The sequence below is a fragment of the Larimichthys crocea genome, chromosome XXII, assembly GCF_000972845.2.
Source record: "Larimichthys crocea isolate SSNF chromosome XXII, L_crocea_2.0, whole genome shotgun sequence".
Lineage (NCBI taxonomy): Eukaryota > Metazoa > Chordata > Actinopteri > Sciaenidae > Larimichthys > Larimichthys crocea.
Window position 1 is genome coordinate 8,042,002 of NC_040032.1, and position 11,700 is coordinate 8,053,701.

The 11,700-nt window shown below is 48.2% G+C and overlaps 1 protein-coding gene across 2 annotated transcripts in view; it reads left to right on the forward strand.

Annotated features, from left to right (window-relative positions):
* Positions 1-4,554, forward strand: part of LOC104938059 (ephrin type-B receptor 4) — a 31,718-nt gene extending 27,164 nt beyond the window's left edge. Inside the window, exons 10-18 of one of the 2 annotated variants that reach the window (XR_003461516.1) lie at positions 625-689; positions 786-899; positions 1,184-1,431; positions 1,628-1,843; positions 1,933-2,082; positions 2,195-2,388; positions 2,710-2,868; positions 2,960-3,747; positions 3,836-4,554. Coding sequence is in view for 1 of the 2 variants with exons in the window: in XM_027273938.1 (XP_027129739.1) it covers positions 625-689; positions 786-899; positions 1,184-1,431; positions 1,628-1,843; positions 1,933-2,082; positions 2,195-2,388; positions 2,710-2,868; positions 2,960-3,068 (1,255 nt within the window). In the remaining variant the exon portion in view is untranslated. Of the gene's footprint in view, positions 1-624; positions 690-785; positions 900-1,183; positions 1,432-1,627; positions 1,844-1,932; positions 2,083-2,194; positions 2,389-2,709; positions 2,869-2,959 lie in introns of both variants that reach the window. The other variant, XM_027273938.1, reaches the window with a different exon arrangement.
* Positions 4,555-11,700: the final 7,146 nt, after the last annotated feature.

Sequence of the window (11,700 nt, forward strand, 5' to 3'; positions counted from 1 at the left end):
AGAGCGAGCTCGCCGCGCCTCATTGTTCCCTCGAACACGCCGGACGCCGTCAGACGGAGAAAGTGTGTTTGAGACAAGATGGAGGCCGAGAGAGAGAGAGAGAGAGAGAGAGGCAGGATGCAGGCGTCCCAACCCTGTTTCCACAGGACGGAGAACAATGGATGTGACCTTGTGACACACACACACACTGTAACACACACACACACTGTAACACACACACACACACACACACACTGTAACACACACACACACACCCATGGCGGAGGCCCAGATCTGCCACTAACGGAGGGTGGTGCATTGCTGCTATTTTAGGCTCATGAGGTGGGAGCAGGAGGACGGAGAGGATCCAGCAGTTACAGGCTCAGTCTGTGCCAGCAGAACTATAATGAACCAGAACCAGAACCAGAGAGACGAGTCAGACAGACGGGTCATAGAGACGAGTCAAAGAGAAGGGTCAGAGAGGTCATGTGAACAACAGGTTGTAAACAGTGTAAAGTTCTTCATGGTTCTGATCCATCCTGCTGACCTCTGACCTATAAAATAAATGATGAGCATCCAGTGTGAGTCTTTGTCTTCGTGTCTTTGTCTCTTTGTCCTAACCTTGTCTCTGTCGTCTCTCTGCAGCAGACACAGCCGGCTGAAGGATCCTGAGCTGAGTGACAAAAACAGCCAGTACCTCGTCGGACAAGGTGACGGCTCGCCGACGCCCTGAAAGTCGTTTTTTATTGGTGGTTTGTGGTCATGACGTTTGTCCTCTTCCTGTCTCACGCCATGTCTGTCCTCAGGGGTCAAGGTGTACATCGACCCGTTCACCTACGAGGACCCCAACGAGGCCGTGCGAGAGTTTGCCAAGGAAATCGATGTTTCCTTCGTCAAGATCGAGGAGGTCATCGGAGCAGGTGAGCCGCTGTTTTCCCATGATTCATTTGGAGTGGTCAGCTGACTCATTGTCCTCATTTCCTCTTTTCAAAATAAGATAACAAACTAAGTTAAATTGATTCTGTGACATTTAAACGTCGTCGTGTTCATTAAGTTAATTAAGTGATAAACGCCGGCGTGTTCGCAGCTCTGTCTGAATACAAAGGGCCACGCTGCGAGACGTGGGCGTACTTGCCGTGTGGCGTCCTCGCCATGAGGTAACAAGGTCGATCACACCTGATGATGATGTGTTTGTGTTCCACAGGAGAGTTCGGCGAGGTGTGTCGGGGCCGGCTGAAGATTCCCGGGAAGAAAGAAAACTACGTGGCCATAAAGACGCTGAAGGGCGGCTACACGGACAAACAGAGGCGGGACTTCCTGTCCGAGGCGTCCATCATGGGTCAGTTCCAGCACCCAAACATCATCCACCTGGAGGGCATCATAACGGCGAGCTGCCCCGTCATGATCCTCACCGAGTTCATGGAGAACGGAGCGCTCGACTCCTTCCTACGGGTCAGTGTGACGCCACACACACACACCTGAGACACCGTTCACACCTGAGACACCGTTCACACCTGAGACACCGTTCACACCTGAGACACTGTTCACACCTGAGACACTGTTCACACCTGAGACACCGTTCACATCTGAGACACTGTTCACACCTAAACCTCATGGTCAGTGTTCACACCTGTCTCTCTCTCTGCAGGTAAACGACAGTCAGTTCACACCCATCCAGCTGGTCGGCATGCTGCGCGGCATCGCCTCGGGGATGAAGTACCTGTCTGAGATGAGTTACGTTCATCGTGACTTGGCGGCTCGAAACATCCTGATCAACAGTAACCTCGTCTGTAAGGTGTCTGACTTCGGCCTGTCACGGTTCTTGCAGGAGAATTCGTCCGACCCGACCTACACCAGCTCGTTGGTGAGACGACCAATCAAAACGCTCTGTCTGTCAGACTGAGTCTATGAAACGTTCTTTGAATGTTCTCATAATGTTTGTTCTGTGTCCAGGGAGGGAAGATCCCGATCCGCTGGACGGCTCCGGAGGCAATCGCCTTCAGGAAGTTCACGTCGGCCTCGGACGTGTGGAGCTACGGCATCGTGATGTGGGAGGTGATGTCGTTTGGAGAGCGGCCATATTGGGACATGAGCAACCAGGACGTGAGTTCAGACCAGACTTCCTGTTTTATTTTGAAGGTTTTCAAAATAAAATCCAACAGTTTGAAACATTGAGAGGAAGTTAAAGTTTCATCAAACGCCTTCTTCCTGTCAGGTGATCAACGCCATCGAGCAGGACTACCGACTGCCCCCCCCTCCCGACTGCCCCACCCACCTGCACCAGCTGATGTTGGACTGCTGGCAGAAGGACCGCTCGGCCCGTCCTCGCTTCGCGGACCTCGTCAGCGCACTGGACAAACTGATCCGAAACCCGGCGTCACTGAAGATCGTGGCACAGGAAGGAGCGGGGTGAGTGACTGACGGATAATCTGCCGCAATAACAACAATCAATCAATCAATCAATCAGTCAGTCAGTCAGTCAGTCAGTGAACACAGTGTGACACAAACATGTCCGTCCATTCACTGTCAGTCATACGTTAGCCTCCTGCTGTCCGGCCTCATGTACCGCCTGCTGTGACCCGTCAGCCTCTCGCTGGGTCCACTTCCTCCACCTTCAGCCTGTCGGTGGTGGCATGCAGCAGACGACTCCACCCTGACAGTCCCATTGTTAGATAATCCTCGGGCTGCAGGCTGCTGTTGTTTTCATGCGTCCCTCCTTTGTCCCCTCAGGCCGTCCTACCCCCTCCTGGACCAGCGAGCTCCTTTAGCCCTGTCGGCGTGCGCCTCGGTGGGGGAATGGCTGCGAGCCATCAAGATGGAGCGCTACGAGGACAGCTTCCTGCAGGCCGGCTTCAGCTCGGTGGAGCAGCTGCAGCAGATCAGCACGCAGTCAGTTTTTATTCTCACAGCGCTTCCTGTTTCTTGAACTCTTCAAATGTCTTCAGGCCACAGGTGTGTGATGACTTCCTGTCTGTTTCAGGGATCTGCTGCACATGGGCGTGACGCTGGCCGGCCATCAGAGGAAAATCCTCTCCAGCATCCAGACCATGACGTTTCGGAACAAGAGCGCGGCAGTCGTGAGCTTCTAGCTCACCTGTCCGAACCTGGACATGAACACCAGCACACGGCTGCAGCCCGAGACTGATCATCATGACCGATCAGCTGACCGATCAGCTGACCGATCAGCTGACTTTATCAATGACCAGAAATTAAAAAGATTCTTCCCGTCAGGACGAGCGAGTCCTCGTCATGGACGCCGAGCGCCGGACTCATTTTTACTGTTTGTGTTTTTTTTTAAATAAGACGTTGTTTACAACGTTTCTGTCACGTCGTCATGGAAACAATATAAAAAAATCACCAAAGGAGACAAAATGAAGTCAGTGCCAATCAAACATTCAGCTTTCATGTCATCCGGACGAGACCGCGGACGCACCTGAACGTTTACCTCGTCTTTACTCAGGTGTGATGCAGAGAGCGACCTCCATCCTCAGCGTGACGCTCACAGGCGAGCGGCAGCGTCGTTTTATTTGATATAACAAGTTTTAATCTTTGGTGCCATTCAGCTGTTTTTATAAATCTGTGTGATTCTCTTTGAATGAACTGAAAGGATGACTTTGACATTTTGGAGCCGGAGTTTGTTTTCCTCCATCAGCTGCTCAGCGTGCTAAGCTAACAGTTAGCTCATGGCCTGCAGGGTGGAATGCTAACAGCTAACAGCTGAGCTGCAGGCTAACAGGCTACATAGCTAACAGGCTACATAGCTAACAGGTTAACAGGCTACATAGCTAACAGGCTACATAGCTAACAGGCTACATAGCTAATAGGCTACATAGCTAACAGGCTACATAGCTAACAGGCTAGCTTGTGTTGCTCACACTTTTCTTTCTTTCATCACGTCAGTCAAATATTTCTGCTTTTAGCATTTAGCATGGACACACAGCTAACAGTTAGCTCGTGGCCTGCAGGGTGGAATGCTAACAGCTAACAGCTAACAGCTGAGCTGAAGGGTAACAGGCTACATAGCTAACAGGCTAACAGGTTACATAGCTAACAGGCTACATAGCTAACAGGCTACATAGCTAACAGGCTAGCTTGTGCTGCTCACACTTTTCTTTATATTTCTGCTTTTAGCGTTTAGCATGGAAACACGGCTAACCGTTAGCTCGCTGCTTGTCCCCATTGGTTTCAGATTGGAATGCTAACAGCTAGCGTAGCTCCTGAGTTCAAAATGTCAAAGTGTCTCCGAGGACGACGTCAGCGTTTCCAAACATTTGAAATAAATGTAACGTGTTTATGTTTTCATTTTTCGACCACGATCTTTAAGTCATCGCTCAGACGAGCTCATTAACATAAACTGATTATTGCATCAGATGGTTGTGCTACTGTTTGGTCCAAACGTTGAAGAAACATTTGTGTTTGTCCTGAAGCTGGTATTGTCACAGTGAGAGCTGCCTCTAAGGATCATGGGAAATGCGGTCTTCATATTGAAGGTCTGAAATAACGAGTAGTTTGATTACGTCCTGTAGATTACTCTGTATTCAGTATTCATAATAAACATTCAGCTGTGTTTACCAAGACTCTTCTTCAGCTCGTTAACACTGACGACCTCCGTCAGCTCCTTCACGTGAACGCCACATTAATTCACCTGTCTGAGCCGGCCAATGACACGCTGTCCTGTCCCAGTGACCCTGGAGACCTCTGTCCCAGATTCAGAGCAGCAACTTCCTGCTCACCTGAAGCACACACACACTTTAACACACACACACACACTGTAACACACACATGCACACACACTGTAACACACACACACACACACACACACACACTGTAACACACACACACACACACACATTGTAACACACACACTGTAACACACACACATCACATGTTTCTGATCTGATGTGATTCTAAATGTTGTCTGAATGTTTCTGGATGTTGTCTGAATGTTTCTGAATGTTGTCTGGATGTTGTCTGAATGTGTCTGGATGTTGTCTGAATGTTTCTGGATGTTGTCTGAATGTTTCTGGATGTTGTCAAAATGTTTCTGAATGTTTCTGAATGTTGTCAAAATGTTTCTGAATGTTTCTGGATGTTTCTGAATGTTTCTGAATGTTGTCAAAATGTTGTCTGAATGTTTCTGAATGTTGTCAAAATGTTTCTGAATGTTTCTGGATGTTTCTGAATGTTTCTGGATGTTGTCTGAATGTTTCTGGATGTTGTCTGAATGTTGTCTGAATGTTGTCTGAATGTTTCTGAATGTTGTCTGAATGTTGTCTGAATGTTTCTGAATGTTTCTGGATGTTGTCTGAATGTTCCTGGATGTTGTCTGAATGTTGTCTGGATGTTGTCTGAATGTTCCTGGATGTTGTCTGAATGTTCCTGGATGTTGTCTGAATGTTTTCTGAATGTTTATGAATGTTTCTGGATGTTGTCTGAATGTTGTCTGAATGTTTCTGGATGTTTCTGAATGTTGTCTGAATGTTGTCTGAATGTTCCTGGATGTTGTCTGAATGTTTATGAATGTTGTCTGAATGTTGTCTGAATGTTCCTGGATGTTGTCTGAATGTTTCTGAATGTTGTCTGAATGTTTCTGAATGTTTCTGGATGTTGTCTGAATGTTTCTGGATGTTGCCTGGATGTTGTCTGAATGTTGTCTGAATGTTTCTGGATGTTGCCTGGATGTTTCCTCTCCCCTCCGTGTTTCAGCGGTCACATCTTGAAGTCGATAAATTCTTCTTGGTGTTCTTGTTTTCCGTCTTGGGTTACGTAACCTCCCGGCTGCATTGTTCAGGATCAGAACCGTCCAGCTTCTTCTGGGTGTGTTTTTCGTGGCTCTGGTTGCAAACATTCCTCTCATCTGTCGTGGCGCCCTCTTTTTAATAAAGAGACAGAAACAGGAGAAGTGACTCTCCCTCCTCCTCCTCCTCCTCCTCCTCCTCCTCCATCGCCTCCCTCTTGTTCCTCTGGAGTGGTTTTACCCCCGAGGCCTGAGCTTGTCTTCTGCTCTGCCTCCCCTTGCGGTCTTTGGCCTTTTAATCATGAGGAGATGTTCTTTTCTTCTGCCGGGCCTCGGGCTCAGAGCAGCTTAAACTCTCTGTTTTCATCTGAACCAGGCCAAGCTGCCACGGCTCTGCGATGTGTTCATGTTCATTGATTAATGTTCTTTGATTATCTCTCTGTTACTGACTCCTTCTTCTTGTTTTATTGGTCTCCTGTGGGCCGTAAGAGCCGCCCGGCATGAGCTGAGCACCTGGAAATAAAAGCGATGACTCATCGCCATGTCATCGAGTTTTGGTGTGTTTGAATCTCTGCAGGTTTAAACAGAGTCGAGCTTTAGGTGACCTCTGACCCCCACAGAGACACCTCCAGCCTCAGCTTTTTGTGCATCTGAATGGGCATTCATGAGAGAGCCGAGCGGCACAGCAGAGCAGGTTTTAACATTTCAGTGGATTGTGTCACTGCCCTCACATTCCTGTGCATTCAAGTGTGGAGCGAGCGGGAAGGCGGGGGTTAACCAGCAGGACAGGTAGAGGGGGGCAGGGAGGCATCAGGTTCAGTCTGCAGCAGAACAAACCCAAAGTGTGATCGGACAAATCTGAACCAGCTGTGCTGAAATCTGCTCTGAGTTTAGGTCAAACTGCAACTCCCAGAATGCATCTGAGTCACTCTTTCACTGAAGCTCCTCCAAATCCCAGAAGTCAGTTTGGGAAAACTGGAAATGTTTAAATATGACAAACAAACTTTAAAAACCTCAGAAAAACAAAGACAGAACCTCTCACAGCTTCAGCCTCACTCAATCTGATGTTAGCAGCAAAAGAACCGGGCTCAGCAGCCGGACCGGACCAGGTTCGAAGTTTCTGGCTCTTAAAGGAAGTTTTCCTTCTCATGATGTCGGAACATTTCTCCTTTAACTAGCTCAGTTGTCGTCCTTCTTTTGGTGGATCTTCAGTCTCTGGTGGATCTTCAGTCTCTGGTGGATCCTCAGTCTCTGCTGGATCTTCAGTCTCTGGTGGATCCTCAGTCTCTGCTGGATCCTCAGTCTCTGGTGGATCTTCAGTCTCTGGTGGATCCTCAGTCTCTGGTGGATCCTCAGTCTCTGGTGGATCTTCAGTCTCTGGTCGTTCTCGGCAGCAGAACATTCAGAGTTTGGTTTCAGGTGGTTCTCCAGGTGCCGCGCTGACTCTCAGACCTGGACTCGTCAGCGTCAGCTGGTCTGTTGTGTCGGGTTTGTTCTCGCTGACCCACCTGGACAAACAAAGCTTGTAAAACGTGAACAAGGCTCAGTTTGACGTGGGATTATCTTTGTACTGATCCAGTTAATCCGAGTAAAGATCGGACCCGGCTGTCTGCGCGCTGCTTATTGTTTTTATTCTTTGTTGTAACGAGTCTTCAAATATTGTTTCAGTTTCTCATTAAAACTTCGTTTGGCTGCAGATCCAGTTTGAATCCACGTCCAGCTGCTCCGTTCATCAACTGTCATCACGTTTTATGATCAACGCCACGAGTCCACGATCAGAGATCGGGTCTGATCAGGTCTGATCGGGTCTGATCGGGTCAGAGATCGGGTCTGATCAGGTCTGTTTGGTCGTTCACACCTTCAGCAGGTGTTCGTGTCCCGCGGCGTCTTTTAGTTTGACCTGCTTCTTCTCGTCTCTGAGTCTCCACCAATCAGAGGAGAGTAAACCAGAGAGCGACGAACCTCCTCGTCTCCTCTCCTCCTCCTCTCCTCCTCGTCTCCTCTCTTCCTCGTCTCCTCTCTTCCTCGTCTCCTCTCCTCCTCATCTCCTCTCTTCCTCGTCTCCTCTCCTCCTCGTCTCCTCTCCTCCTCGTCTCCTCTCCTCCTCATCTCCTCTCTTCCTCTCCTCTCTTCCTCTCCTCTCTTCCTCTCCTCTCCTCCTCGTCTCCTCTCTTCCTCTCCTCTCCTCCTCTCCTCTCTTCCTCTCCTCTCCTCCTCGTCTCCTCTCTTCTTCTCCTCCTCGTCTCCTCTCTTCCTCTCCTCTCCTCCTCTCCTCTCTTCCTCTCCTCTCCTCCTCGTCTCCTCTCTTCTTCTCCTCCTCGTCTCCTCTCTTCCTCTCCTCTCCTCCTCTCCTCTCTTCCTCTCCTCTCCTCCTCGTCTCCTCTCTTCTTCTCCTCCTCGTCTCCTCTCTTCCTCTCCTCTCCTCCTCTCCTCTCTTCCTCTCCTCTCCTCCTCGTCTCCTCTCTTCTTCTCCTCCTCATCTCCTCTCCTCCTCTCCTCTCTTCCTCTCCTCTCCTCCTCGTCTCCTCTCTTCTTCTCCTCCTCGTCTCCTCTCCTCCTCTCCTCATCTCCTCTGAACCAAAACAAACCATGTGGTTCTGATCGTTTTGTGCCTTGGGCGGTTCTGTTGTGACCACGCCTGCAGAGCGTCAGCCGGGTCGGTTCTGTTCTGCAGTGAAACTTCAGCCTGGTTCTGTTTGTCCTGATTACAGCGTGGACACTGAGCTGTGGTCGAGATGTTCACCTCCACCTCCACCTCCTCCTCCTCCTCCATCATGTGTTGATTATTCAGTAGAAACATGGCAACCCGTGAACAGACTGGGCGGGTTCTGGACTGTGACAGAACAGAACCAAGCTGGGCCGGGCGGGCTGAAGTGTTCAGACCCATTCGAAACTCGAGGACGGAGCATGTGGTTCTGATTGAACTTCATCTGGATCCAATACAGACGGGTACAGAGAACGTGCAGTCTGAATGTAATGTGATTACTTAAAGTAACTGGATCAGAGCTGTCCCATTTAACTGAGCCAACACAAACAGGCGGCGCCCTCTGGTGGTGATGGTGGTGAGCACAGGTCACGTGTTTCCTCTGAGTTCATTTATTTTAAACCTGTAAAATATTAAAAAATATTTAATATGAAAAGATCAGTGTGTGTGTGTGTGTGTGTGTGTGTGTGTGTGTGTGTGTGTGTGTGTGCGTGTGCGTGTGTGTGCTCTGTTGGTGTTGTGGTGTCGCCCTCTGGTGGTGATGCAGTGACGTCACAGACAAAAGCAGAGTCACGTTTCAGTGAATCTTCATCTTCATCATCATCATCATCATCTTCGTCTTCTGTGATAGGACGAAAAACAGGAAGTGACAAAACAACGTTTATGGTGATGACAGGTGAGCAGGAAGTCAGGTGACGTGATGTCAGAGGTCAGGGTGCCGTTTAATTTCCTCGTCCTCCATCTTTGTAGTTTTTTCTTCATGAAACATTGACGAACTCTTCAGCAGATTAAAGTGACGTTACGTAACGTGAACACAAACATCTGCAAACATTTACATCATCCTCCGTTTCCTGATAATCCCGCTCTGCATGGCGTGCTCTGTGACACGGCCTGGTGGCGTGGACGGTGACACGGCCTGGTGGCGTGCTCCGTGACACGGCTTGGTGGCGTGCTCCGTGACACGGCCCGGTGGCGTGCTCGGCATCGTGCTCGGCATCGTGCTCGGCATCGTGCTCGGCGGCGTGCTCGGCGGCGTGCAGCCTCTGGGGTCTGTAAACTGTCACGTTGTAATAAAGATCAGGACGTCCTGCAGCTGGCGGAGTGACTGCGCTCAGTCCAGAGACGGATTACAGACGTTTAATCCTGGATCATCTCTGAGGAAGACCTCACTGCTGGTTGCCACGACAACTGGACGACGAAGAGTCGTGATGAAGAGTCTCTGACCGCGAACGAGCGGCGGCGCCTCATTCATCAATGAAGTCATTGACAGATTCAGTCTGACCTTTGACCTCCTGAGACGAAACAAAGACTTTATTTAGAATATTTCTGAAATCTTTAAACTCAGAGATTAAAACATGGACAGATTAAATAATCCCCCATCGTAAACTCTGACCTCCATTTTGTTTTGAAAGAAACGCTGTAAATTTATTATATGTATATTTACTTTACAAAGAAAAACGTTGGACATAAACATTTATTTAATGTTTAATTACAGATGATTACTGTCATAAAATAACTTTGTCATTTCTGACGTTAATGACAGCTTCTACAGATAATTCTAATTTTACAGGAAACTACTAAAAATAAATCTGGAGTTTGAATGTGAAGACTTTAAACTGACAGGAAACGTGTTGAAACTAAACCACTGTAAAAAGTTTCTGATTTTATTTACACTGTTTGACTCTCACATGTTTTTATGACCTGGACGTCATGGAGCCGACCGAGGTTCAAACAGGGACCACCAACCCGGTTCTGGACCCGGTTCTGGTTCTGTGAGAACGCCTCAGATAGTTTGAACCAACATGAGTTCCTGTATGTTGCTGTGTGTTTTTGTTGTGTTGCTGTGTTGCTCTGTGTTCATGTTGTGTTGCTGTGTTGCTGTGTGTTCATGTTGTGTTGCTGTGTTGCTGTGTTGCTGTGTTGCTGTGTGTTCATGTTGTGTTGCTGTGTGTACATGTTGTGTTGCTGTGTTGCTGTGTGTTCATGTTGTGTTGCTGTGTTGCTGTGTGTTCATGTTGTGTTGCTGTGTTGCTGTGTGTTCATGTTGTGTTGCTGTATCTGCTCAGAGGTCGTGGAGGTGAAGTCAGATTATTTCCCATCATCCTCTGTTAATCTGAACAAATGGAGCTTGGGCATAAATCCGTTTTTAAGAGATCATCAGGACAGAAAGTCGCTGATTGCTTCTCTGTTTGTCTCAGAGACTGAAGCTCGTCACGTCATCTGATTTTTAGTTTCACAAAGAGAGAATCGGTTTGAAGTGACGGCCGGATGCTTCATGGATCTTTATTAAAATAGCTCAGCCGGTTTGTTTCAGATGAACTGAACGCAGACGCAGAGGAAACATCTTCACCATGTTCGCCAGCCGAGGAGCGAGCGGAGGAGGCAAAGGAGGGAAGTACTCTGTGGAGGATCTGTACGGCTTCAGCAAGAAGCCCAAAGCTTCGTCCTCCTCGGGGAGCATCGTCACCAAATCTGGAGCCCGGAGCAGCAAGACCTCGGACCAGAGGACTGAGTCTGAGGCACTGGCCTCTCAGATCCTGGAGGCGGCCCATAGGCTGGTGGAGCGACGCCGGCTGGAGCTCTACCTGAGAGAATGTGGCCTCTCATTGGCCGAGTGTGAGGCCGAGCGCTCAGCGATGACTTACAGGTGAGGGGGGGGTTAAATCTTTATATTAGATATTTATATTTCTGAGAGTATCTGTGTATTTCTCATATTCTGAGAGTATCTGTGTATTTATATCTCTGAGGTGGACCGCAGACTTCGCTTAGTCTCTCTCAGCAGTGACCCAGAAAATCAAACTGAAACGTTTGATCAGATTGTTCAAATGTCTGACGTTAATAAAGGAAACATAAAGGAAACATAAAGGAAGCATAAAGGAAGCATAAAGGAAACATAAAGGAAACGTAAAGGAAGCATAAAGGAAGCATAAAGGAAGCATGAAGGATACGTAAAGGAAGCGTAAAGGAAGCATAAAGGAAACGTAAAGGAAGCATAAAGGAAGCATAAAGGAAGCATAAAGGAAACGTAAAGGAAGCATAAAGGAAGCATAAAGGAAACGTAAAGGAAGCATAAAGGAAGCATAAAGGAAACATAAAGGAAACGTAAAGGAAGCATAAAGGAAGCATAAAGGAAACATAAAGGAAACGTAAAGGAAGCATAAAGGAAACATAAAGGAAGCATAAAGGAAGCATAAAGGAAACATAAAGGAAACGTAAAGGAAGCATAAAGGAAGCATAAAGGAAACATAAAGGAAACATAAAGGAAGCATAAAGGAAGCAT